Source organism: Myotis lucifugus, unplaced genomic scaffold (genome assembly GCF_000147115.1).
Source record: "Myotis lucifugus unplaced genomic scaffold, Myoluc2.0 scaffold_56, whole genome shotgun sequence".
NCBI lineage: Eukaryota > Metazoa > Chordata > Mammalia > Chiroptera > Vespertilionidae > Myotis > Myotis lucifugus.
The window spans coordinates 1,025,624-1,051,629 of record NW_005871104.1 but is presented as its reverse complement, the minus strand read 5'-3'; the positions used below and the strand labels follow the sequence as shown (position 1 = coordinate 1,051,629).

Genomic DNA, 26,006 nt, shown 5'->3' with positions numbered 1-26,006 from the left:
TTCAAGGAAAACTGATGTAACTGAGTTTCTATCATCCCAATTTTGTTTTATTCTGTTTATACTGTATGCAGTGTTTCAACATCTCTCTCTCTCTCTCTCTCTCTCTCTCTCTCTCTCTCTCTCTCTCACACACACACACACACACACACACACACACACACACACCAGACACAAGAGTATGAATATAAGCATATACATGGATACATACTACACCAATACTAGCCAGCAGGTATTCAGACAGAAAATGAGTGCTCGCACCCCAGAATGAAAGGAACATAATTATTAACTTTATTTTGACAACTCTATTTGATGACACTCAATTAGGAATTGCATGGCAAAAATAAACTCTTTAAAATACTATAAGCATGACCCATTGTATCTTTGTTCCTAGGGGCCCTTTAAAAGCTGAGGTTAAATTATAATCAGATGGCAAAAGGATAAGGACCTCACCTCCGGGGCACTTCCTTGGGATAAATGACCAACTCTTGACCATTTTGGAAGGAATTGTTGGCCCAAAGCACCATGGGGCCGGTGACCCCTTGCTGGTCATTAATTGTTACTGAATTCCCTGGAACCAAGGTCATTATCGCTAATATAAACTTAAATAAAAATTCCAGAGACATATGGATTTCTTTTAATAGTTGGTCTTATTTCTTTTGGTTTTTTATAGAGCATTACTATAGAATTAATGTTCTATACATTAGCTCTGTAGTTGGTTTGTCTTAACACTTGAATCTGCTTAAAGTAAAGGTTTATTAGACATAAAATAAGAAATAAAGGAAAGCAAACGAAAAACAGGAAATCCTGAGAGGGCCTATTCTGTACCTGGAATTCTCAGAAAGTCATTATCCAGAGGACTCACAAATGTGTTTCCTTGGGGACCTATCGAATATTATAATGTTTCTATGTAAAGATTTAAGAATTTCAAATTTTAAAAAAATATATAGGTAAAGAATCTTACTCCTGTCCTAGACAAAGTTTTGTTTCTCAGTTTCTCATCTCTGCACAGGGCAAAATTAAACACACACACACACATTTCTGAGACTTCATGAGATTCTAATTTCTTTAAGTTTAAGGGATATACACTGTATTTTCTCACATACAGACAGGGTACTTACTAGCAGAACACACTATCTCATAACTTCATCCTAAAGAGACTCAGAGTTATTTGGCCGTAAAGGGAATTATCCACCTCCAAAAGTACAGATACAAAATAGATATACTGACACTTAATCATTCAATGAGTATGTTCTATGTACAACTGAGTATGTGTCTTCATATATGAACATTTAGGCTGCTTCATCTGGAAGACAAGTCTAAACTGGAGGAAGCTGGTTAGATGGCTCTGGATGCCACATAGGTAGCCTCTGCTAATGGCCTTTTGGGGTTACTGTCTCACGTAGACGAACATGTTTGTCCGTGTGCCTCACACTTTACAAGCCTGCAATTTTCTTTTTACTAGATCCCTTCCCCATCTTTCCCAAGTTATGCTACCAATAAATTTAAATATACTGACTCAATTAACCTTGTAAGATATATCACCTAATGACTTCATCCAATAGCCTCTGCCTTAAGGTAATGCCAGCAATAGATGTGTGCTGTGCTTGCTGCCTTACCCTCTTATTACCTATCAGTGGTCGTCAAACTGTGGCTCGCGAGCCACATGCGGCTCTTTGGCCCCTTAAGTGTGGCTCTTCCACAAAATACCACGTGCGGGCGCGCACGTACAGTGCGATTGAAACTTCGTGGCCCATGTGCAGAAGTCGGTATTTTGTGGAAGAGCCACACTCAAGGGGCCAAAGAGCCGCATGTGGCTCTCGAGCCACAGTTTGCCAACCACTGACCTAGCTGATACCTGGGACGGGTATGACGGAGGAGTGAAAGTTGGTGGAGAATATTGCTGGTTGTTCAGTTCTGACTGTGAGGTTGCTATTTCCCGTATAGTACCTGCTGCCCAAGCAAATCTATAATAATAAAAGCATAATATGCTAATTAGACCAGATGTCCTTCCGGACTAAGCCAGGGCTGCAGCTGTGGGATCAAGGCAGCTGCCCCGGCTGCGAGGGAGGGATCGAGGCAGCCGCAGTGGCTGCGAAGGCACAAATTTTGTGCACTGGGCCTCTAGTGTTTAATAATGGGCTATTGTGCAATGTTAGATATAAGAGGTGACCAGATTTATAGGAATATAGAGGATTAAAATCATTGAGCAAGAGGGAACCTTAAAGATCCTAGGCGTCCAATTCTCTCATTTTATAAATGGGGAAACTGAAACCCAGAGAAGGTAGGAGACTTGCCGAGGCTCACATATCTAACTAACGGCAGAGGCTGCATTGAAAACCAGGTCTCCTGTGTCCCAGTTCAGCATTCTACACCAGGTTGCTTCTCATTTTCATTATAAATGAAAACTCCAACTTCAGCATGAGGGGTTTAACTTATCAGGCCTGTAAGAGAACCAAAGCATGCTCTCTCTGCAGAAGGATACACTCGATTTGGGGTTCATCATAGAGGTAACAGTAAACTTGAAGATTGAAAATTAGCATAGTAGGGCATTAACCTACACTGAATCTGATGCATAATAAATTACTTCAGATCTTAGGTTGGGAGTGAGGCAGGGGGCCAGGGGGATGGCAGGAGAAAGATGAATGACTCAATCGAATTGGTGGTGATTTGGAAAAAATAGATCCTAACCGATTGCAATTTCCTTCATAAGTGAGTGCCCCAGAAGTGCCTCACTCAGGGGTAGGGGCTACCGCCTTCTTCATACAGTAGATGCTTTCTGAACATTTAGTGAATAAATTAACACGCTGGTGTCTTTGTTTCTCTTATTTGAGGTCAATGGAATCATGGGTGCCTGTCCTCATGGCCTCTGTGAAATGAAAACAATGGTTCCAAACAAGAGCCTACCCTATCATGAAACAACCTGTTGTAGGGTTAGCAGAATTATTCTCTCTGCACTCCAACATCAAAATATTCGGGAGCACAACAAAATTCAGCTTGTTGAGTGTTTTGTGATAATTTGGGAAGAGGAAAAGAAAGGAAGAGAAAATACATATATTTGAAATGTCATCGTTTTTAAAGTAGGGCATGGGCTTTAAATGGCCAGACTGTGGATAAAGGAGAAGAAAGACAGCTCTTGGCTATATTCAGTCACATCACTGCACCAAGAGGGAAATTTTTCCCATATCAGCTCAATCATTTCAGGCAGGCCAGAAAGTCATTTCATTCAGAAACTGAGACATTTGTTGCTCCCCCTGTCTCCCCACATCCCGAAAAAGTACAAAATATGCTAATCATTCACCCCTCCTTCCAGTCTACCAGCTGAAAGGTCCCCTACAGTTCAGCTTGAGACTACACCAGGGGTTACTCATTTCTCTCAGCACCATGGCCATGGCTGCCCCTCCTTGGCAGTTCAAAAGGTGTGACAAACCTGCTCAGACAGCACTGTACACAAAGGTAGTTTTGAGGAGGGAGAAGTTCAATGTACTTTTTCCCCCTTTCACTATGATTTCTTCAGAATTATATTCTACAGCAACGCCTCATTTCCTTTATTATTATTTCTGGAAGGGACAGTTTATTACATTTGTTTAGGTTTAAATATAAGATAATTGTTTTAAATTAGGACTTACTTTGAAACTTGCCAAGTTCAATATTTATACATGTCAGTGCCTTCCAGAGAAAGATAATAGTCAGAGACAACTGCTCATGATGAGATGTCTAGGATAGAAAGGACTTTTATAAAACACCTACTGGAAGATGACTATTGATGAAGTAGCTCTGACCAATATAAACAAAAATTACTATTTTTTTTGCACAGTAGTATGACATAGCATGAACAAGCACAGTTGCAAATGACAGAAATATGTGAGCTTCTAAAACTCCTCTTACTTGTTGAAATTAACTCTTTACGATGGGGTATTCTGTAGCTTCCTCCTCCCCATGTTATAATTCCTGAGAAACAATTAACACGTATGTGCAGTGTGTCATCCTGGGCCTTGTTTGAAATATGGAGCTCACAGGTTTCCTTGGAACCAAAATCCAGAAAATACAAGTTATACATTTCCCTGAGCCTGATCTCACAGGTAACATGGAGAGCAGAGGGGGACCCAGGTGGCCCAGAGGAGTAGCAAAAAAGCCACTGGAATCAAAGCCACTTGGCTTATGGTCCTGGCTCTGAGGCTAATTAGATCTCTGGGAACGTAACCGAACTTCTCTTGACCTCAGCTTTCTCATCTGTAAAATGAAGGGATTGCACCAAAATTTCTGAGAATCCATGTGGCTCAAATGGAAACCTGGACTCTTTCTTCAAGAACCTAAATTCCTCAGAAAACCTGCCCTTGAGACCTAGACAGGTTATTTACTTGCTTCCTAGAGCTAAATTATTCATTCTCCATAACCACGAAATGGGTACAAAAACCCCTACCTATGTTGCCATGGGAACTAAAACAATGTAGGTCACAGAGCTCTGTAAACTGAAAAGAGCTGAACTCATGTACAATCTTTATTTCATTCCCTCAAAGAGGTAGATGAGTTATCGAATGACCGTGTTCGCCATCCCAAAGTCAGGTATGTCTTAGTAGAGAGCAATGACTCTTAGCTAAAGAGATGGGACTCTCACAGTAGAATTCTAAGCATCAGCCAGAGTTGGGTGGGAAAACCTTTCCTACATCTTAAGTGCTCCCCAAATATTTCTTATTGTACTTAAACCTGGTTGTTTAATCAAACCTCATTAAGACTTTTCTGGTGGAGCTCGCAGACTTGTCTAAATGGGGGGAAGAGAGAGTCTGTAAGTAAATGTTTTGTTAATGAATAAAGATCCCACGTTTCATTCCTATAAAATCGCCCGTTGTTTTAGACCCATCAGCAGAAGCACAGAGCTAGCTGAATGCTCCATAAGAATAAGAAAATTCTCTGTGATGGGACATACCTGAGAAGTCCCCAGTTGAAGGGGGCCCTGGGGAGCATGCAGTCCACCCATGGCCCTGTCTGGAAACCAGACAGATGAAGCCGTCTGCTAGAAAACCAAGCTTCCCTTTCACTTTCCACAATTACAAAGTTGTTTGTGGGAGGCCCCAGGAATCATGTATAACTGAGAGAACAAGAGAAGCCGCCTTCAAACTCCAATTTCAATAGGCCTGAGAGCCTTCTGGAAACCCAAAGCTACGGCACCATTTGCTCTCCCCAGAGAATGTGAACAACAGATAAAACTAACCCAACCCGTGGAAAGAAGGGTCACCTTAGAGCTTGGGCCAATTTTTGGGTAACATTCAGCTACCGCCACAGCTTTTCCTTCTCTGTAATTCCTGTGTAGCTTGGAACTTCAAATTGTAATTCTTGCCCTTGTTTTAAATTCCCACCCGAGTAGCCTATGAGGAATATTTGCATGTTTGTGTCAACAACCTTCTACACAGTTATAGGGAAAGGACTGAAGTAGAGTTCTTTCTTCAACCCCGGGTGGGGGGGGGGGTTGCTGCATAACTGGCTTATAGGTGTTGCTAGTTCTCATGCCCTCCAAATCCCCAATGGTGGAAGCTCCAGGGACACGGCTCCTCCTACCAAGGTAGCCACCGTTTCAGTAAGGCCTCCTTAAGCAACCTTTCTCCTAATTTCTACAATATCAGGTGGCAATTGAAGCCCAATGGGTGCTCAAAGAAGCAAACAAAGGTTTGCTAAAACTACCATGTCTGGGAAACAGAAATTCCCAGGAAATCTCCTCTGAGCAGAAGAGAGAAAGGAAAAGACTTGGGGAGAAGAGAAACAGACATATAATGTAACACAGTATCCTGAAATTCATTATACCAAATTTCCATGACATATCAAGGAATCAAACCTAATTCTGCCCTGATTATTTTGGGTATGTCGTTTGTAATGTTGCAGAAACATTTTTAAGCCACTGTCTATCACTAATTTAATGAAAGAAAAAGCTAACAATTTAAAAAGTAATGTTGAGAATGCCATGATTTGAAAGAAACTACTATTAGTAAACTAAACAGCAGTCTAAATGAAGAAAATTACCACTGTTCTGAGAATTATCAGGAAGAGTACTGAAACACGAACACTGCCATCCATATATAAGAAATTATTCAAGTATGCATTTGAGTAATTCTGCATTTTAATTTAACCCTTTGAAACATTAATCAAACCATGGCTAATTATAGGAATTAAGGAATTAAACGATGGAATCTTCTAAAAGATATTATTTAAAAGGCAGTTTATACAATTACTTGTATAGATGTTTGCTTTAAAGAGGAAAACAGTTCTACTGTAATGAAAAGGGTCTTAGAAAATTAAATTAACAAGGGGGGACCAGGCTGATATGAAACTAAATTAGCATCAAATGCAAATTACAGGGTACTTAATGGTAGAAACAGGTGCAGAGAAGAACCCTAAATGAGATAAATGAATAAAACATCCCTCTCCACAAATGTGGAAGCTGACACAAAGTCAATGATATGAATAATTCAGCAGCCTCCACACTGCTGTTGAGGTCAGTCTGCCTTGACCTTTGAAACAGGAAGTAAAATTCAGTTCAAATTTGAGTGACTGGAAATATAACAGTTATTTGTTTTTTATATTAAAAAACCCACAAATTTTTTTAAATACAGATACAGGAAATATGCAATAGAATTACACTAAGAACTAAAGAGACAATATATAATCAAAGTAATTGATCAACAAACAAAAAATTCATTAAATAAAATTTTACTCAAGCTATATTTTAACAAGAAAATCCTTAAAATAAAGGCAAGTAAAAGCAGGTAAACCAGTGCTTATTGATCAAACTACCTGTGAAAATAAATTTCTAAATTTTTACTCTTTCTTCAAATTATTTTATTGTGTTGATGTTAACAAAAAAAGCATGTTATAATAAAAAAATTAACCATACATTTTTATTAATCATGCAAAGTAATGTCTCACATTTGTAAAACAAAATTTGGTTAAATTAGATTTTTAAAAATCTCCATGAAGTTGTTCTTTTTATTAGTTTACCTTATAAAAATGCAACCCAGGGTCTAAAAACAAACTAAATATCTACCATGGTTTTCTGTGTCTTTTATGCTTCTTTTCCTTCTTTGCATGCCTCATAAGTATTTTGTACAGTCAACTAGTGAAAGAAAGTACTTCCCTTATTTCAAATTGAATTTGGTGCTGCTAGTGATTAACATGGTGTGACAACAAACCAGTTTCTATAAGCTTGAAAGACAGCAAAATACATATGGTGGATCACCCTCCTCCCTATTTTACAGAATGGCATCAAAGATGTTTGATAATAGTAGTTATCTCAGTCCTCCAATTGGTTCTATTAATGGGACCCACAACTTGGATATCTACTTTTCATCTATCTACTGTGCTTGTCAGATAAAAGATCATGTTGAAAGATGAGCTTAATTTTATTTTGTGGACTTGGAGAGGGTTAAAGCTACACACACACACACACACACACACACACAGCATCTAGGAGAGAGCAGTGGTAAACTAGGTCTATAATATAATTACCATAGGAACAGGTTTGAGAAATGCTCCTTATAAACCCAAGTACTTGGCAGAGGCAAAACTGAAGATTCGGGGTATGTGTTTTTTTTTTAATTATTAGTATTATTATCATATCGGCTAAATCACTCCTCACTCGACATTTAATAAAGGGTGCTAGACCAAACACTGCTGATTTGGGGCTTGGCGTAATGACTGACCTGAGCCAAGGTTTGTGTACAAAGTGGCTCCCCATTAAAGAGGGCTCTGTGGAACCAGCTGGTTCTCATTTTGAAACAACCGGTTTCTCTATCCCCAAGTGCTAAAGAAAATAATCCCTGCGATCTATGACTACACACTTTCACAGAGGCAGCAATGAGAATTTGATTGTGGAGATAATTAAAGTCATTCCTGGAACTTCCAAGAAAAAAAAGGTGGGGGGGAGAGGTGGGGTCGAAGGAAAGAATAGTCAATGATAGCATTTAAAATTAGACTATGACAAATCATTCTGAGTGCAGAAGAGGGAGGAGGAACCCCCACCCTTCATGGGATTCAGTTGAACCAGCTCTGTTTTCTTCTTCACTGTGGGGGAGGGGGGTCTCCAGGGGAGGCCAGAGGTGCCATTAGTCAGGGCCACGGCACCCTGGTGTCTGGCCTGGACCCCCATGTCCAGTTTGGATGCTGAGAAACCGAAAAACAGCCTGAGAAATTCCTTGTTACTGATGACACATCACAGTGAGATTTCTTAAGTTTCAATCTTAAATAAAATAGCCAAGGAGGAATCTATCTGGATCCTTTAACAGACAGTCATTCCAGGCTGACCTGAAATACTGAGGCTATTGTAACACTAAGCAAAAGCAAAGAAGATATTGGATGCTCAAAGGCACTGTGTTTTGTTGTTGTTTTAATGCTATCCTGGTTCTTCTATAAGAACCCATGCTCAAATAGCCTGAATGACACTTGGCTAAACCTATATGCCCTGCACCCCTGCAGATTTCATGGGCTTTGGGGGAGAAAACTACAATATGTATCATCTGTCTGTCTACACTATCTGCCTTTAACAGGAAGAAGAGCTGGCCTCAATGAGGATGATTTGAGGCCTCTCAATTAACCTGATTAGTTCAGCACACTGCCCTCATGAGCGACACCTTATCTGGAAAATGAGGGAGAACTTCCTTCCTCCAGGAGAGGCAGGAGCCCCCTTAAGCCGCAGAGATGAAGCCTATCAAATGTGAGTGGCCTCTGCTTCTCCTCCTCTTTCCCAGCTGGAAGGTCAGAGAGACTAGCAGCCTCAGAGGCTGATTGGATTTTGTGTCCTAAGGACAGGAGGCAAGCTCCCATCTGCCCAGGTGGCCTTGGAGGAGGCTGGGAAAAGGGATGCCCTGTGGGCAACTCCAAGCCTCTTTTTTCAGAGTCAACCAGGCACATGATGGGATTGGAGTGGGGTGGGGGGAGAAGAGGGTTGGGGGAGCGAGGGAGGGAGGGTAGGAGAAAGAAAGAGAGAGAGAGAGAGAGATAATTCATTGACCCTTTAATCATGAGAGGCATGTCAAAATATACCTATATATTTTTTATTTTAAAAGAAAAAAATGGTGACTTAAGTCTTCTAATATTATGTAAAATAAAGGCACTGCTGAAACATCTGTTACCCTCACGCTGATTTCACGTTTGATATCATAATGGGAGATGACCAAGTTGCCATAAAAATAAAGCTTTCCCCAAACTATCTGAAATCTGCTTGCTTGCAGAGGATGCTGTGTGTGTGTGTGTGTGTGTGTGTGTGTGTGTGTACACGTGTGTTTTAATTCACGTTGTCCTGTGTAATAGACATACTAGTTACCATTCTTGGAAATATGCTTTGTGAGAATGTCAACAGCAGGGTTTTTCTCTTACTTGTCTCTTCTGTGATTTACTTGATCAATTAAACAGTTAGGCAACGAGGGGATTTGCATGGTAATCGTGTGAAGATTAACATTTTTAAGTGTAACAAATTTAATATCTTATCTCACATTTTCTGTTTCTCATCATTCTTTAATGGCAGTGCCTTCTCACTTTATTGTGTAGCTATAACAAGCCTGTCTTTACCCAGAGAGATGAGACCACCAGATTCAACAAATTTCATTTCTATCTTCTTTCATTCTTTCTTCCATTTCACAAAAACATACTGTAAGGCACATCTTGCACAGGAGCGAGGCACTGTGCTGTGTGGTGGGGATACAACAGAACCAGCACACACGAATCACTGCCCTCTGGGGCTCACAGTCTACCTCCTAACGAGTTTATCTGCCTCAGGAATACCACAGGGAACTAAAATTGGAATTTCATAGCTGGAAAGAGCCTCAGAGATCTCTTCATTCCAGCCCTTATTTTAAAAAAATCATAGCCACCTTCTACTGAATATGATTTATGTGCCAGGCACTGTGCTAAGTACTCTCCATGCATTATCTACTTATTCTTCACCACAACCCTATAAAGGAGGAACTTCTACTCTAATCCTGGCCTTAAAAAAATGAAGAAACTGGGGCTTAAGGAAGTTAAATGATCTGCTTGCAGCCCCACAGTTAACACTGGAAGAGCTGGATTTGACCCGAAGTGGTCTGACACCACAGCCTGTGGGTCTTAACCACTGTGTAGACTGCCTTGGAGGAGTGCAATAAAGCCATGAGCTTGCCCAAGTTCAATACCCCTGAGTAAGAGCTAACAGCCCAGGGATATTTCTCCTCTGCATCGTGATCCCTACTTAAAATAGCATTCCTCCATTTCTTTTTTTTTTAATCAAGATATTCTTTGTTTACATTCACTATTCCAATTTTTTTTTCAACTCTGAGGCACTGAAAGCTCCCTGAGGGCAGGAACCATGTTATAGCTCCAACCCTGAGAGTAGAAGATCAGTAAATATTTATGGAAAAAATAAACTGAGTGCCTCTTCATCCAAGGGGTTTAGCTACCATGATAAACTTTGGTGTAAGAAAGATCCATGGCAATCATCACATTAAGAATAACAATCCACATGAAATATATTATATTCAAATTGCAAGAGCTATCTGATTTCAAGTACCCAAAGGTACCACGCCCAGTGCTAGGTATTTTAACCCTTGCAACTCTTCAAAGTAGAAAGATGTTTCCCATTTTAAAGATGGGAAAACTGAGATGCCCCCTAAGGCAGAGGTGCTGGTAAGTAGCAGTGGAGGGATTTGATCCCTTAAATGATGGACTCCAAAATCTATGTCTTTTCCATAATATTCTGCCTTCTCCTAGATTTCTCATTGGAAAAAGTGGGAGAGTGCCTGCTTTTTCCACACGAAAAACGGTAGTTCACTCATCAAATTAAATGAGGACACCAGAACTGAAACAGTGCTCCAGCAATGGGTTCAACAATTTATATGTCACATTATTATTTTTTTAATTCCAAAAGTTAAGTGCAAGATCTACTAAGAAAACTGTTTAAGTAAAGAAGTTTAGAGTCATACATGGAACGGATGAATTGTGGACACCAAGAAAAAAATGAGACTGTTATGAAATACTGAAAACAGTAATTTTTTTTTTTACTGGGCAATTGAGGAAGGAAAAAGATCAGGCTGAGAACTAGGCGATGAAGTTCCTAACCACCTGCTTTGTCACTTTGCAAGTATCATTCAGACATAAGTTACTATTAATCCCACAAAGGTTAGGGGTTTTGGTTTTGCTTTCAGGTGCTCATAGGGCCAGGATTCTGATGCTGGTCAGAGAACTTATGCCGGGGGCCAAAACTGGACACTCCAACTCCCATAGCTACAGAACAAAGGACTCGGTTTTTAAAGATATTCTGAGATTAGAATCTACCTTTAAGATAACACCAAAATCGTGTAGAGAAACATGGGTTTTCTACATTGTAAGAGCTTCAAAGATAACCAGGTTAACTCTTAGACAACCTGCTTTTCTAAAATACTTTCTAATTAATAAAAAAGAGACTTCTCATTTTTCATCTTTGTTTTTGTTTTTGTGTTGTGTGTGTGTGTGTGTGTTTATGTGTGAGAGTAACCAAACCTAATGTAGGTCCAATGTTCTTCAAACTACCTTTCCATTTTGTGAGGGACTTCAATCAATAATAGTGCATTCAAGACTATTTTTAAAATGCTATTTTTAGATATTACTAACAAATCAAAATACTAATGACTGGGAAGCATATTAAAAAATTGGGGGAAATCCAAGTAGTTTATCTGTGGAATAACAAATAAACTGCAAGTAGCATGATCCTCTGATCTAAGACAGAGTAAAAAAAAACAGCAAAAAACAAAGCTTTAGTCAAATCGTGGTTTCTTTGGAAAGGTAGGTAAGGGAAACTCTGAGCATGAGAAAAGTTATCACCACAACCTTTACATGAACTGAAATTTGAAAAATCTTTCCCAAACCCCATACAATATGTATAGTAACCATGTCCAGCTTAAAAATGCCCAGGCACTATGTGATTATCATTTTCTCTTTATTTTTCCCAGTCTGACCTGGACCCGAAAGTGTTAAAGAAAACAATAGAAGAACAAGTAAGTGTACAGGGTAGGATTTACTGGCATTTACTTTTAATCTATGGCCCTTCACTCTGTAGCTTATCGGGCCTCTGTCAGTCCTTTTTCCTCCTTTATATTTCACGAGGAGCCCCCCATGCTGCTACTGAGAGACAGAGCCCAAGTGTCTATAAGCTTTTTGTCAGGTAAAAAGACAAGAAAAAGGGAAGGAACAAGAGGAAAAGCAAAGCTAAGAGGCATCTATTAGATGTCACTAGGCTTTTGTATTCATGTCAATGATTCAGGATTAGAGCATTTGAAATAATCTTATTGAGAGGAATCAAAAGGCCCACCGAGTGAGAGGCTGCTCTGTAGCATATGGCAAAGGCACGGACAATATCTTATTAAAGATGTGTTGGCCAACACTATTACTTTATATTATATTACCAAACTATTGTGCCTCAAACAGTTAGCGGGATGGTATAGTTACCGAGGGCCATTTTGGAGGTTATTGTGTGGGATCCAGCTTTATAACTTGCTAGCTTGTCTAGTTAAGTCTTTACGAGTAGGGTTTGGAAGACCAAGCACTTCACCTTCAATAACAAAAATCCCTAAAGCACACTGAAGACCACTCTACCCCTTCTGAAAGTGGAGTTCAGATTCCGTGGATCAAACGCCAAAGGCCTTCCCTGCCTCACAATCCATTTCACTAAGTTTGCATCATTTACCATATGTGACCCCCACTTCCCATGGACATATGCAGTTTTGTTGTTTAGTGTGAGTGGGGGAGGGTTGGCTTGACTCTCCTCCCCATGAAGAACACAAACACACATGCACTCAGCCTCACACTTCAGCAGGATTAAGGCAATTAAAATTCTATTACAATAAGTACTGTAACGTTAAAACCTTCATTTGCTTCTGGACAAAGGCTTGTAACTGGAGAAAGAGTTTGGGAGGGAGATTTATCTTCATCTACCCACACCTTTAAAGGCAGCGAGCAACCAAAGACAAACCTGCACTGTTCACCATATTTCATTGACTGCAATTGGAGTATTTAGGTCACTTTTATATTGTCCGGGGCTGTATATAGTTACACAGTTTGTATGGAGAGGGATGGGCTGTGGGCAGGGGAGGGGAGGAAGAATTAGTTATCTATTTCAAATACTGCCTCAATTTAAAATGACCAAAATACTATCTCTTTATATGCAGGAACCTCTAACTAGAGTTTTAAAAACCTGGTCAATTTTTATTAAAGAGTTTGGTCAGGTGCTGGAAGTAGGGAGAAATGAGGGAAATTCATCAATGAAGAGTTGAACTTGAGAGGAGTGTGGTTTTATTTTCATTCTAAGCAACTTCTATTAGAAAAGTAAAAGCATATTTAATACAGTGATATATTCTCATCACAAACTGATGGTGCAAAGTTGCCAGGTGACACACGGGGGACTTTGTACTGCTTTTCTGTATTTTTCTACAACCATTGTGAAAGCAAAGTTATGATGACATGGGGTAAGAAAAACCCACACCATGAGCTGACGCCCAGGCCAGTCACACATATCCACAGCGGATTCTCTGAATCTCCGTTAAATACATTTCTTGGAAGTTGCTGCCATTATTTCCTTTACAGGAAAACCACTGTTGTTCATTATACAGTGTCTGCAGTAGCATTATACCATGTAAAAGTGCTTTGCATTATGATATATTGTCAGCATATTTGAAATGCATTTTAATGTATCCTGGTTGTGTATTTGGGAATAGCTGATAGCAAATGGGATATGGGCTGCTATTAGCTTATTGTATTCGTTATTTTCTTAACACGGCAGCAAACTGCAGTGAAGTGTACAGGGCTCATCTCATATTCAGAATGGTATTATCTGATATGTGATAAAATTTAGAATGATACTCTCTCACATAAGTCTCATTCCTAATAATTGCATATGAATTCCCACTGAGAAAACAAATGTTTAAATATGCTAGACTTAATAAACATCCGTAAATTCATGCTTGGTATAGACGCTGGCTTGTCACTTTTAGAAAAATGCAACCTCCCAAACCAGCCAAGAGGACAGCAATTATCCTGCCTGGGGCAACTTTAAAAGATGAATTCCTCCTCCTTTTACTTGAACCCAGCATTCTAGCTTAGGAAATTGGGTGGTATAAAAGCGTATCAGAACTCCAAGAAATGCAGGCACACCTCTGGTTTTTCACACCCCAAACAGTCATTTGTGTATCTTAAGGAGGGATTATGTTTAGTGATTGGTCCTTCTAAAAACTGAATGAAGACCAAAATATTAAGAGTTGAAAGGTCAATGAAATGAAACCAAGAAATTCTGTCTGAAAGCCTCATTTGCAACTTGAATAAAAGTATATGTTTATATTCATGTCAGTTGAAGACTTTATTTTTACAGAAGATTAAAAAAAATTTAATGGCTTTGAGGTTTACCTCTGTTAATAAAAGACAGAAGGAAGTCATTCATTGTTGAGGGGCCCAGATGCCTTCACAACCTCATGATTGTGAATTTAGAAATTAGGATATACCCCACCCTGCTCCATGGTTTTAATTATATGCTAATTCTAAAGTTTTAATATTATTTTCCTATTATACAAATGAACATACGTGTTATATAAATATATCGGAATCAATTTAATCAAGAAATTAGCTTGGTGATAACACTGTACTTTATGAAATGTACTATCACAGTATTTATATCTCTTAGATGTAGATGGTAAATAAAATCGGTTCTTTGATCAACCCTGACATGGTTAAGGTTTTCTATTCAGATGATTTACATCCTATAAAATCAACAGGTAAAATAAGCATCCTAATATTTTTACTCCTGAACATTTTCAACCAATAAACATAAAACAAACCCAATTACTGTTACCTAAATGAAAGTAATCTAGATATGGAAGATCATATATATATATATGCTTTTTTTTCTTTTTAGGAGACCCTTGGGTAAGTGGAAGAAGAGTAGTTCCAAACAGACTAGGTTTCTCACTCTATGAAATCGATATGTATTTATGTTACATGTCAAAGCTTTCATCTCAAACATAGATACGAGAATTTGTATAAATGAAAAATAAAGACAAATCTGTTAAGGTTACCATGTGCAAACCCAAAATCTTTAGAGGGATCTTAATTGACAAGCTTTAAAAATCCATGCTTTAAATATTGGCTCTGAGGAACTCAAAACTTGCAGGTTGCTTGAGCTACATATCCCAAAAGGGCTACGTCTAAATTCACACGAGACAGAAGATAATTTGAGGAAGAATTTCATCTTGTATTATTTCTGTTTTCAAAAAATCACTATTAACTGCTCAAGATCCACAGTACAAGGAAATAAAGAATTGAGCTCTTATTTTTTCCTTTTATTTAGTGGCCTAACTAGACTATCAAGCACATTGATAGAATAAAATTGAAAAAAATAAACACACAAATATTGAGTCACCCCCTATCCTGCTTTACTGACAATAAGTGACACAAATCTGGCGAGAAACTTTAGGGCTCCATGTGGAAGGAATCCTGCAGTATAATTTGGAGAAAGAAACATTTTTGTAAGACCATCTGTATTCATCCATGTCATTGCTTAAAGATAGTTCAGTGAGTCAAGGGTAGAAAAATAAAGAGTTTTGTGAAGCAAACTAAGAATGGATGGTAATCCTAACAACTAGATACAGAATGACATTCTGCACATTTAATATATTCAGTTCAAGCATTTATAAAGAACTTTGCAACTAGAAAGTGGAAGCTTTTTTTACAGATTCAAAAAACTGGGTTCCCAATTCAGACTACCCTATGTGACTTTTGTCATTATCATCTTTTCTGATTCTTACAAAGTAAACCTAATTAAGAACCTCCCTCATTAGTCTTCCAGAAAAATTAGCACAGCTTATGCTAATTACTCCTGCAAAATTTAATAAACTCGTTGAAATGGGAATAGTCTAATGAGGTTTTATTTATTGAACTTAGATAACTCCAAGGAAAAAGGTTAGGACACAAGGATATCCAATGTGGTAATAAAACTACAATTTATTCAATTTCTAAACATGAATTTTATTGCAAACCTTTTAAATTCAAATATGAGTTACTGTGTGAATATGTTAAGTCAATCTCCACTGTAATTCAATAACTGCAAATCATTGTTTTGCTTTTTACTTAACAATAATTACTATACATAGCCCTTTACCTCAACAATAATGAAATTTGCTATTATTAGTTCCTGGTCATCAGCTATTAAACCTAACACATTTGATTTTTCCCATGTCTACACAGCCCAAATATCTGGATCATTGGGCACAGCCTGGGTTTTATCACTCTTCATCCAGCCATTTGGTATCAGGCAGAAATATAAAATATAACCTGGCAGTCAACTGCAGATGCACACTTTCTACATTTGCAGGAATTTTCCAACAAGCTTTTCGAAGTGACTCGACAAATTGTCACAATTGTAAAAGGAGTCATTTTCTACATCATAGTGTGCTACTGCTGATTTTGTTAATTCCACTTTTTGGATAGACTGTGCCAAGCTGATGTCCCCAAATCACTGGCAGCAAATAATATAGCCAAAATTCAACACAGAAATAGCTTACCCTGCACCATTGCCGTATGACCGGAGAGCCTCTTCTATCTCCCCTATAAATAGTTTTCCTGCATAACCACTGCTTAAAGTCTTTTTTTTTCAGCAGTGTTCTTCCAAAATCCGAAGGACAAGCAAAGGGAGCTAAAAAGTATTGGTGCCCAAAAGGTAACTGTGGGTTAAAACTATGCTAAATCCTAACACAACGATTGCCTATACCCTCAGCTCTATAATTACATGCTGTGTGCATCTTGTAAAAACAGTTACTACTGCTACTGAATACAGGTCCCATAACCTACTTTTCCTAAATATGCAGGGATTCACATCCATAAATCTGAAAACAAATCAAACCCTAAGCGTGTAACACAGATATTATGCAATCAGTAATATAGAATCAAATTGGAAACTATGAAATTCAAACACAGTTGTCTTCATTTTTTTTTCCTTTGCAATTGTATGGAATTGAAAAATCTTTTCTATTTTGCCCTTCCTTGTGTGAGTTCTTTTCTTACTGTTATTCTCTTCTCTCGTCGTTAAAAATGGAAGTTTCACATGTCAGCATAGACAAGACTGGAGCTTTAAAAGCCTTTGGCCAACTGAAGAGCAAATTCTGAAAACTCAGATGCAAATAAAGAATAGTTAAATGGGTTTTTGCATATCAGCTGGCATCACTGCTTAAAAAGAGTTCACAGGAGACAGTGGCAACAGCCAGCAAATAAACATATGCTGGACGTGTGCAGACGCACTGGGTTTCAGCTGTTTGTAAAATTCTCCTCTCTTAAGAGACCAACACTGGCTACACGCAGTTTTCTACTTTGTCAGACCAAAAAGGAAAAAAAGGAAAAGGATAAATGTCATGAGTAATATCTCGAAAGCCACCAACAGTATAAAGTGCATACTTATTTTGCCTAAATTGTTTGAACTACCCCAGCCAAGAAAAGGTTTTAAGTACCCTACTGGGACAGATGCAAAGCGGCAACAATAGAAGCCACACTAATGCAATCCAGGTAACACAATCCTGTTTCAAAAACACGGGCCGGGCTAATTACAGCGCTGCTGAGTCAAGTTTCTTATGCCATCGCAACCCACAGGAACAGGTCAAAATCAAATGTTATTCAAACCACAGTCCTATCAACCTTCTATATCAGAGTCACGGCTTAAAACCAAACGAAGAACTTAAAAGCTTAACCCATTCACAAGCAAAAAAAGTGTTTTCATTGAGTGTGGCAAGGTAAGTTCTTGTCATCATCTAAACCAAAAGGAACTGGGTAGCAGAACAAAATGCGTAGAGTTTCAAATTTGGGGGGACGATCTGGGCTGGTCCTTTGATCAGAACACTTTCTTTTTAATGGATGAGTAAGAAAAACTCACTTAAAATAAGAAGTGGTATTTTGAAGAGGTGTATTTAAATGAAACAAACAGCACAAAGGTGATACTTATTGTTTTATATTATTTGAAGATTTATCTTCTGTTGCAGAAAAAAATATTATATCAATTGCAGGCCTGCGGTCTCAGATAAATATGCCATTCTAATTCTATAGACAGCACACTACCTCAGGACACCGCAAACATTACCTGTGTTGCCTTTGAATCAAGTATATTCATACTTATTTATCGGGCAAAAGTGTATGTTGTTAGTGAACATTAGTGAGAAATATTTAAGTAAAATATCCGATTGAAATATGAGCTTTAGGAAGCTACTGGGCAATCAAATTTGGGCTTAAAATATAAAATAAAATAAACAAAATTGGGCTTAAGCCTGAAGAACCACATACGTCAAAATCAACAACCAATTTTTTGTCATAAATTATGATGAAGCAAACACTTTCCAGTTCACTGAAAAATGATAAAGCAAGTCCCTAAACGGTCAAAAGAATTGTGAAGACAGATAAGTGGGGGGGGGGGGGGAGAGCATTGTCAAAAAACAATATTATCAAACTCCAAAAGAGACTTTTGCTCAGCTGTAGGTTCCTTCAGTGAGGGATCAGTCTTGCTTACAAGACTCTTTTCCTGCTAGTGGAGGGTGCTAGCTCTTTTCCTAGCTGACAACCGACAGCATCTATAAACCTTCCAGGCCATTTAACTCTCAATGAGTAGTGCTATGTAACAAATGGTTTATCATACATGTTTCCATACAATGAATTTCAATAATTAAAATGTAAAATGAATATTTGGAATGCGGCTTTGCATAATATGTGCACATACTGGCTTCAAATTGCACCGAACAACTAAAACAGATTTATCGTTCCACAGTGATTTACTCGGTCATGTCAGATTAGTAATATGGATCTGTTTAAAAACACGATAATTAAGACAAGCAGGATAAATTAATCAACTTACGATACAGTATGAGCTACAATCAAACCCAGGAAATAACAGTAGGAAAATCTTGGTTCGCAGATCTCTTTAAAACTGCTTTTATGCATAAATAAAACCTTAAAATGTAGATGGATTACATCCAACAGAACTACTGTAGCTAAAAGTGATAATGATTCAAACATTTTTCAAATAAAAGTTAAATATTTATAAGCACCCAACCACATTTCATAAATCACAAACTATTATTATTTTATTTCTGAAGCTTCCTGGCACAGCGTGAGGACTGAGCCACTGAAAGTCAGGAAAAAAAAATATTCCTTTAGGAGCATGAATCAGACACAAAACCGGAGCAATCCAAGAGAACAGGCCTCCAAAGAACATTCCATATGGCTTTCCCAGGAATCGCAATAGCTCGGCGCGGATTAAGTCATGACCAACAGGCAAATTTCGGCCACATGCATTCCTAACCCTCGCCCATGAGCGACACAAGGCAGGTGTTTCATTATAATGAGGAATAAGAATCCAGTGAAAGTAGAGTGGTCCCTACCTGTCAATTATCACTGGATCTGAGGGAGTCTCATTTCGGTTGCCACAGCTTTTCTTGTCACAACAGCGGCTATGGAGCAAAAGCGAAAGGATTTAGTACAACCATTACAATGTAAAATCATCATTTAGACAGACAGAAGGTTCAAATTGCTGGGTTGCAAATGCTAGAATTACCACAAAGCCATACCTGGCAATCAATGGATCCCTGGGACAGAAAATTCTATTTGGGTCACCTATGGGTTAATGGCCAGGCTTAACCTCTCCCTGCACAGAGGAGGAGAGAAAGGGACTAACTCTCTGGGAGCCAGGACCGACAGCCCTAAGATGGGGTCTCCCCATCACTGCCCGCAGTATTGGGAGGGTTCACTGTGAAATGCATTATTATTACATCTACCCAATGAGAATATTCAGGGTTGTGGGTGGCTCAAACGTTCTTCCCTCAAGATCACACTAATTGTGTGGAACGCGTCAATAATGAGGTATGAGTGATTTCTCCCCCTCCAGTCATTTTGTATTAAATGGATTCCTTTCCTCCTCCTTTCTCTTTTATGGGAGACATTTTCTTCAACCACATGCTTTCTAAAATCCTAAAGCTGCCAGTGCTTGCTTTTGAACCATCTTCATGAGAATAAAAGTATGACACAATAATTAAGACACACCAAGAAACGGGATAAAAGAAAGTGGAGACCAGCATGCCCTCTTGTGCTTTTGTGTCCTGCACTGGTCACCACTTAAGTTTTCTGGAAGCACTAGGGACAGTTGATCTAAAGGCTAGCACAGCCCAGACAGTGGGTGCTCTTTATTAGATCAGAAAAAGCAGCCATGGGCAAAAAACGCACCCATACCCAAGTCCCACCCCAGCTGTGACCTTAAGATGCTTCTAAAGGGTAAAAAATTATGGTTTTTGAAAATTACCCATGATCAATGGAAACCTATGCACCTGAGACTTGTTTGCAAATAAAACATTGTCTGTCCATAGGGGCACACTATAAAAGCAAATATTTGATCAGTCAAGGAGGTGAGGAAGTTAACGAAGGGTTATACATTACCATGCACAAATAATATGCACTCTGCTCCCACTTTCTTACACAGGCACACATGCATGATCTCTCTCTCTCTCTCTCACACACACACACACACACACACACACACACACACACTCGACTTAGTGAATCACAGAGCCTAAATTTAGAGCTGCCAGAGAGAATCAAACATTGAACTTCACTTTCAGGACCAAGAGATATACTTCTGCATAGGGAGTCTTTCACCAAAGTTGGGACGTCTCTTTCCTTGCTGTAACTATATCCCTGAGAAGAGAGTCAGCTTCCAAATTTGGTGCTAATTCTGTGTCTCCCATATGTTCGGAAAGCAATACTAAGAATTGTATTTCCTTTGTCAAAGCCCCAGCTAAAAACCACTCCACCCCCTACAGTTTTTGCCTGTCTGATTCTGAGGGAACTGTTCCCACCAGGCCATGAGCTCTGCAGTACTAGTGCTCTGGGGATAGAAGGCCCAAAGTGTCCCAATGTATAAGAAACATGAGGAACAGGAATTAGAAGTATAGTTGTTGGGATGAATGCAAAAAAAAATAAGTTAAAAACTCAACTCCATCCTCCCTAAACTCTGATCCTCTATGCCAGCGGTTCTCAACCTGTGGATCGTGACCCCTTTGGGGGTCAAACAACCCTTTCACAGGGGTCGCCTAAGACCATCCTGCATATCAGATATTTACATTATTATTCATAACAGTAGCAACATTACAGTTATGAAGTAACAACGAAAATAATTTTATGGTTGGGTCACAGCATGAGGAACTGTATTTAAAGAGCCAGAAGGTTGAGAACCACTGCTCTGTGCTTACATTTCAAGGGCAGAAGAGCACAGTGGTTAAAAACACTGGCTCTGGAATCAGACAGAACTACCTGTGTCGCCTTGAGCAAGGTACTACCCCTCACAGCTCGTAGTTCCCTCATTTGTAAAACGGAACAATGGTTGTACCCACCCCTAAGTGAGGAGGCGCAGATTTAATGCAGTAAGGGTGTAAAGCCAGGCTCCGTGACTGGACATAGTAAGCGCTCAGCATCATTGTCACTCCCAGCTCCTGCCTCCTCCTCAGAGGCAGCAACTCTCCAAAAGCAGCCCATCTACAGAGCCCCACAGCCCCCTTTACCCATGGAGAAAACCAATGAATGAGATGGTCTATTTCTCCTTTTTTTTTTCCTTTCTTTTTCAAAACAGTGAGTGGGCAATGCAAGTCCCCAATGGCCACGCCCTCACCAAGACTAAATGTCCTCTTCCTCCCCCCTGCCCCCCAGACTCCTCCAACTTACATGATGATAATTGTGGAGTAGAATCTACATCTCAAGCTTACCTGATTCTCTCCCTCCCCACTGCCACCACCCTGGTCCAATCACTTTCATTTGTCCTTGGATTCCTCCAGTGGCCTACTCTTGCTGCCTACTCTTCACTCCCTGCAACAGCCTGAGTGATCTTTTCAAAATGTCAATGGGACTGTGTCACTTCACTGCCCAGGACCTTTTCATGCCTTCCCACAACACTTAGAATAAATCTATGGCATGACAGGATGCCAGACCACCTCCCAATCTCCTGTCACTCTTCTCCAACTTGCCAAGCTGCAGTCTCACTGGCCAATTTCAATCTCTCTGATAGGCACACTCAGTCTGATCCCAGGCCCAGGCCAGGCTTTCCACCTGCTCTGCTCCTCCTTCTACCCCTCCCTAGTTAGGCAGACCCTGGTCCCCCTTCAGACTTCAGCCTCTAGGCTCTTTCCTCTGATAGGTTGGCCCTGACATCTGCCCTTAATCAAAGTTAGGTTTGTCCTGTTTTTCCTTTCAGGGCACTTAACACAGTAAAAACTTGCATATATATATATTTGTGTGTGTGTGTTTTTTGTTGATATCTTTCTCCTTCCACACCCCTCCCTCATTAACCCATATTCTTCATAAAGGAAAAAACTGTCAATTTTAGTTACCTAAGGAGCAGCATGAAACCTAGAATAGAACAGAGAAGCTCAAATATTGGATTGATTGATTAACTTCATGAATGAGTATAATGTATTGGGGTGAGGGAATATAATCCACGAAAGCAGAAAGGTGACAGATAAAGAGAGCCAAGCTGACCCTCTGGGCAGGCACTCCGGATAGAAGGAGGGGTCACTATCACTGCACCCCATACACCAAAACCACCTCCCCCAAGCGAGGGCCACACTAGGCCAGACATATGTCCTTTGACTTAATCTGTCCCAAATAAAAATAACTTAGAGGGAAGCCAGAGGAATTGAAGAATAGCATAAATAAGAACCATCCCCTCTATGCTGTGCCCCAAGGGACCCAGAGTAGCAGGCAGATTCGAAGAACAGGAGTGCAGAAGGAGGGACAGAATAAGACTAAAATTGAGGAATGAAAGAAGAGAAAACAGAATCAAGGGGCTGCTGGAAGTCACTTAACACTTATAAAAAACTTTAGGCAAAGGATGAAAAATATTCCAACAGGTTCCTGTCTCCCAGGCCATGTCACTGCATCATATAATTTTCCCAAAATGAGACACTTGGGCTCTACTCTGCACCTGGAGGGATGACAAAATAATGTCTATGGTATGAGCCCCCTTTAAATATAAATATATATATATGGTGTACATATATATAGTATATATATGTACATGTATATATGGAGTTCTGTGCAGCATTAAAAATGAATGAAGGTGGGTTTTATGAATTATCATGAAAAGAAGTCAACATTATATTGTGAACTGAGAAAAACAAGTTGCAAAATAGTATGTATGGTATGGTCCAATTTCTGAGAGAAAAATGTGAGGGGGTGGGAGAGGGGGGGGGATGTCACAAGCATGCTCCACACCCTCATGTGACTCAAATCTCTGCACAAAGTCACTGCCATAGAAAGGCTTCCCTGACCACCCAGAGCTCTCTAGTCCCTTATTCTGCACTTTTCTTCCTAACACTCCCCACATTATATTTTATATTGATTTGTCTCCTTCATTATTGTCTGACACTCACACTTGAATATAAACCCCATGAGGACAGGACCTTAGATGTTTTTATTCACCTTTATATCCCCAGCAACCAGAACAGAGCCTAGTACACTCTGGCCCTCGGAAAATATTTAATAAATGAATAGATACCTCAAAGCTGTAACCTATAACAAGGGAAATAGGAATGGGGAATAATGGAGGGCGTATATTTTATTTAAATACATTTTCAGTCTTCTGCTTTGTATTGCATTATTACTTTCCCACTGAAAAATGAAAAAGCAACTGTCAGTGGGAGAAGGAAGGTCTTCCCTTAGACTGAGCTGACATCGACCCCCTGTAGCTCCCTAATTCTAACCGGAGCGCCAAGCAAAGACCTGTCCTTCTTCCCATGACTGTTCTCTGCCCTCAAGAGTCCCCTGTGTTCTGAGCTGAACCTCCCCTAGTTTCTTCCATGGAACGCAGAAGAACCCAGAAAGGTGGGCACCAGCCTCCACCATACACAAGACAGGCATCAACCAAGGGCGGCTGAAAAGAGCACAGATTCCCTTATGTGTAAGGCAGAAGAGGACTCAGAATGAAACAATATAGTACGTTGGGACAACAAACTCAAAAGCATTTCAAAGGAAAAGTTACCGTGGTAGTGAAAGAACTCACAGTAATAATTATACCCTCATTACTGTGTGATGGATGGGTCTTCATCTAGTCAAAAAGGTGTTTCTCCAGCTCCTACTTGTGTGGCAGGCACTGTGCCAGACTCAGACCTGGTATTGGCTCCCTAACGCAGACATCTATCGTGTGGGAGGGCTTGGAGTTGCCTAATTTGTTTTGTCACAGGGCAGGACTCCCACTATTTCACATCCCTTCTCAACCTGCGACCCAACTGGCAGGAGAGCAATGTGGCCTGTCACAGGAGTGGGTACCCGGCACCTGATGCCATAAGTACACTGTGGGCTCAAAACAGCAGCCCTTTCCCCAGCAGGCTCGTGCATCTCCTGGACAATTCTGCACACCCAGGGAAGGCAAACTTATGAGTCTCTTCCATAGCAGCCTGACACAGGTGGTGTATCTCCAGTGAGCTGACACGCAGCTCCATAAATCACGGCAAGAAATGGCTAGATGTCTCCTAGTCGTGGGACCTGCAGATCCTCATCTTAGGAACATGCAGTTTTTCCGATAAGTAGAGGCTCTCTCAACTAGAGAAAAACACCATGTCAATCTCTAAGCTTTGCAATAAAAAGTAAAATATCTTGCCTATTTAGCCAAAGTGGCTGGAGAAGGAGATATAAGAATTACCCGAAGAGTCTGAGTAATGGCTGTGAGGATAAGTTCATTCTTTCCCTCAGTTTACATACATTGTCAAGTTTTCCCATTCTCTTAACAAAAACAAAAAAAGACTTGCTCCATCTTGTTTCTTGAGTTAGTTTCTTTGCTGTCCAACTCTCTCCTTGCCAGAGTCTCCATAAGTTCTTGCCACCTTAACCCCATAAAAACTGGCTTGGTTCACCAGTGACCTTTTTGCTGTTTTTCTCCGTCTTCATATGCATGTGGAGCCTCCCTAGCACTTACATGGATGGCCCACGTCTTTGAAACACCCTCCTTTTATTTTTAAGCTCTGCATGCTCAAGGTTCTTTTCCCTAATTCTTGAACACACCCTCCCTCCTGCTAATGTGTGATTATTCCCCAAGAATGTATCCAAGGACCCTTCTCTCTCTTTTCTCCCACCCTTGTCAACCCCTTATAAGCCCATAGCTTCAACTCTCACCTTTGGGAAGAGACCTCTGAAGTGGGTTGTCTTTCACCCTGACTCTCTTCCCAGCTCCAGGCCACAGGACCACCCACCTTTAGACCTCTCCAAAGAGAAATCCTACCTGGACCCCAACAAATGGGCCCAAACACTTCTTCATGCATCCTCTAACATCCTTGTCCTATCTCACCCTCCTCCCCATTTCTGAGGCTACTATCTGCCTACAAGTATGCCCTGTCTTCTCTGAATAGCCACAATCCTTTGCCTCAGCTCTGATCACAGTCAACTCTTTCTACAGGGCAGTGTGGTTCTCTGCCCACAAGTCTCATCTAATCTGTCAGCTCTCCTACTACAGGACTCAGTCCTTTGGGGCTCAGCATTCCACAGTGCTTTGCACACAGTAGGGGCTAAAAGAATGAATGAAAACATCCTTAACCACCACACCGAGAATGAACAAAGTACATTATGAAATAAGAGTGGGAAAGAATGGAGGATATATATGTGTGTGTGTGTGTGTGTGTGTGTATGTATGTATGTATATATACACACACACACATATATATCCTATATAATAAAAATCTAATATGCTAAGTGTCCGGTCATCCAGTTGTCCATTCAACCAATCAAAGTGTAATATGCTAATGATATACTAAGACCACTCAACCACTCGCTATGACATGCACTGACCACCAGGGGGAAGACGCTCCAAACAGTAGGTGAGCTTGTTGCTGGGGTCCGGCCAATCGGGCCTGAGCAAGATGGACCAGGCATGCCCTGGAGCCCTCCCGTGGTGCCTCCACAGCTACCCAACCTCCTGCCTCCCTCCCCGGCCCCAGTTGTACACAGGTGGGGTCCATCGGCCT

The 26,006-nt window shown here is 40.1% G+C and overlaps 1 protein-coding gene across 2 annotated transcripts in view; it reads right to left on the bottom strand.

Moving 5' to 3' along the window:
- EBF1 (early B cell factor 1) overlaps positions 1 to 26,006 on the bottom strand; it is a 385,315-nt gene that overhangs the window by 338,345 nt on the left and 20,964 nt on the right. For both annotated transcript variants that reach the window (XR_002829372.1, XM_006089069.3), the window contains exon 6: positions 19,392 to 19,460. Coding sequence is in view for 1 of the 2 variants with exons in the window: in XM_006089069.3 (XP_006089131.1) it covers positions 19,392 to 19,460 (69 nt within the window). In the remaining variant the exon portion in view is untranslated. The remainder of the gene's footprint in view (positions 1 to 19,391; positions 19,461 to 26,006) is intronic.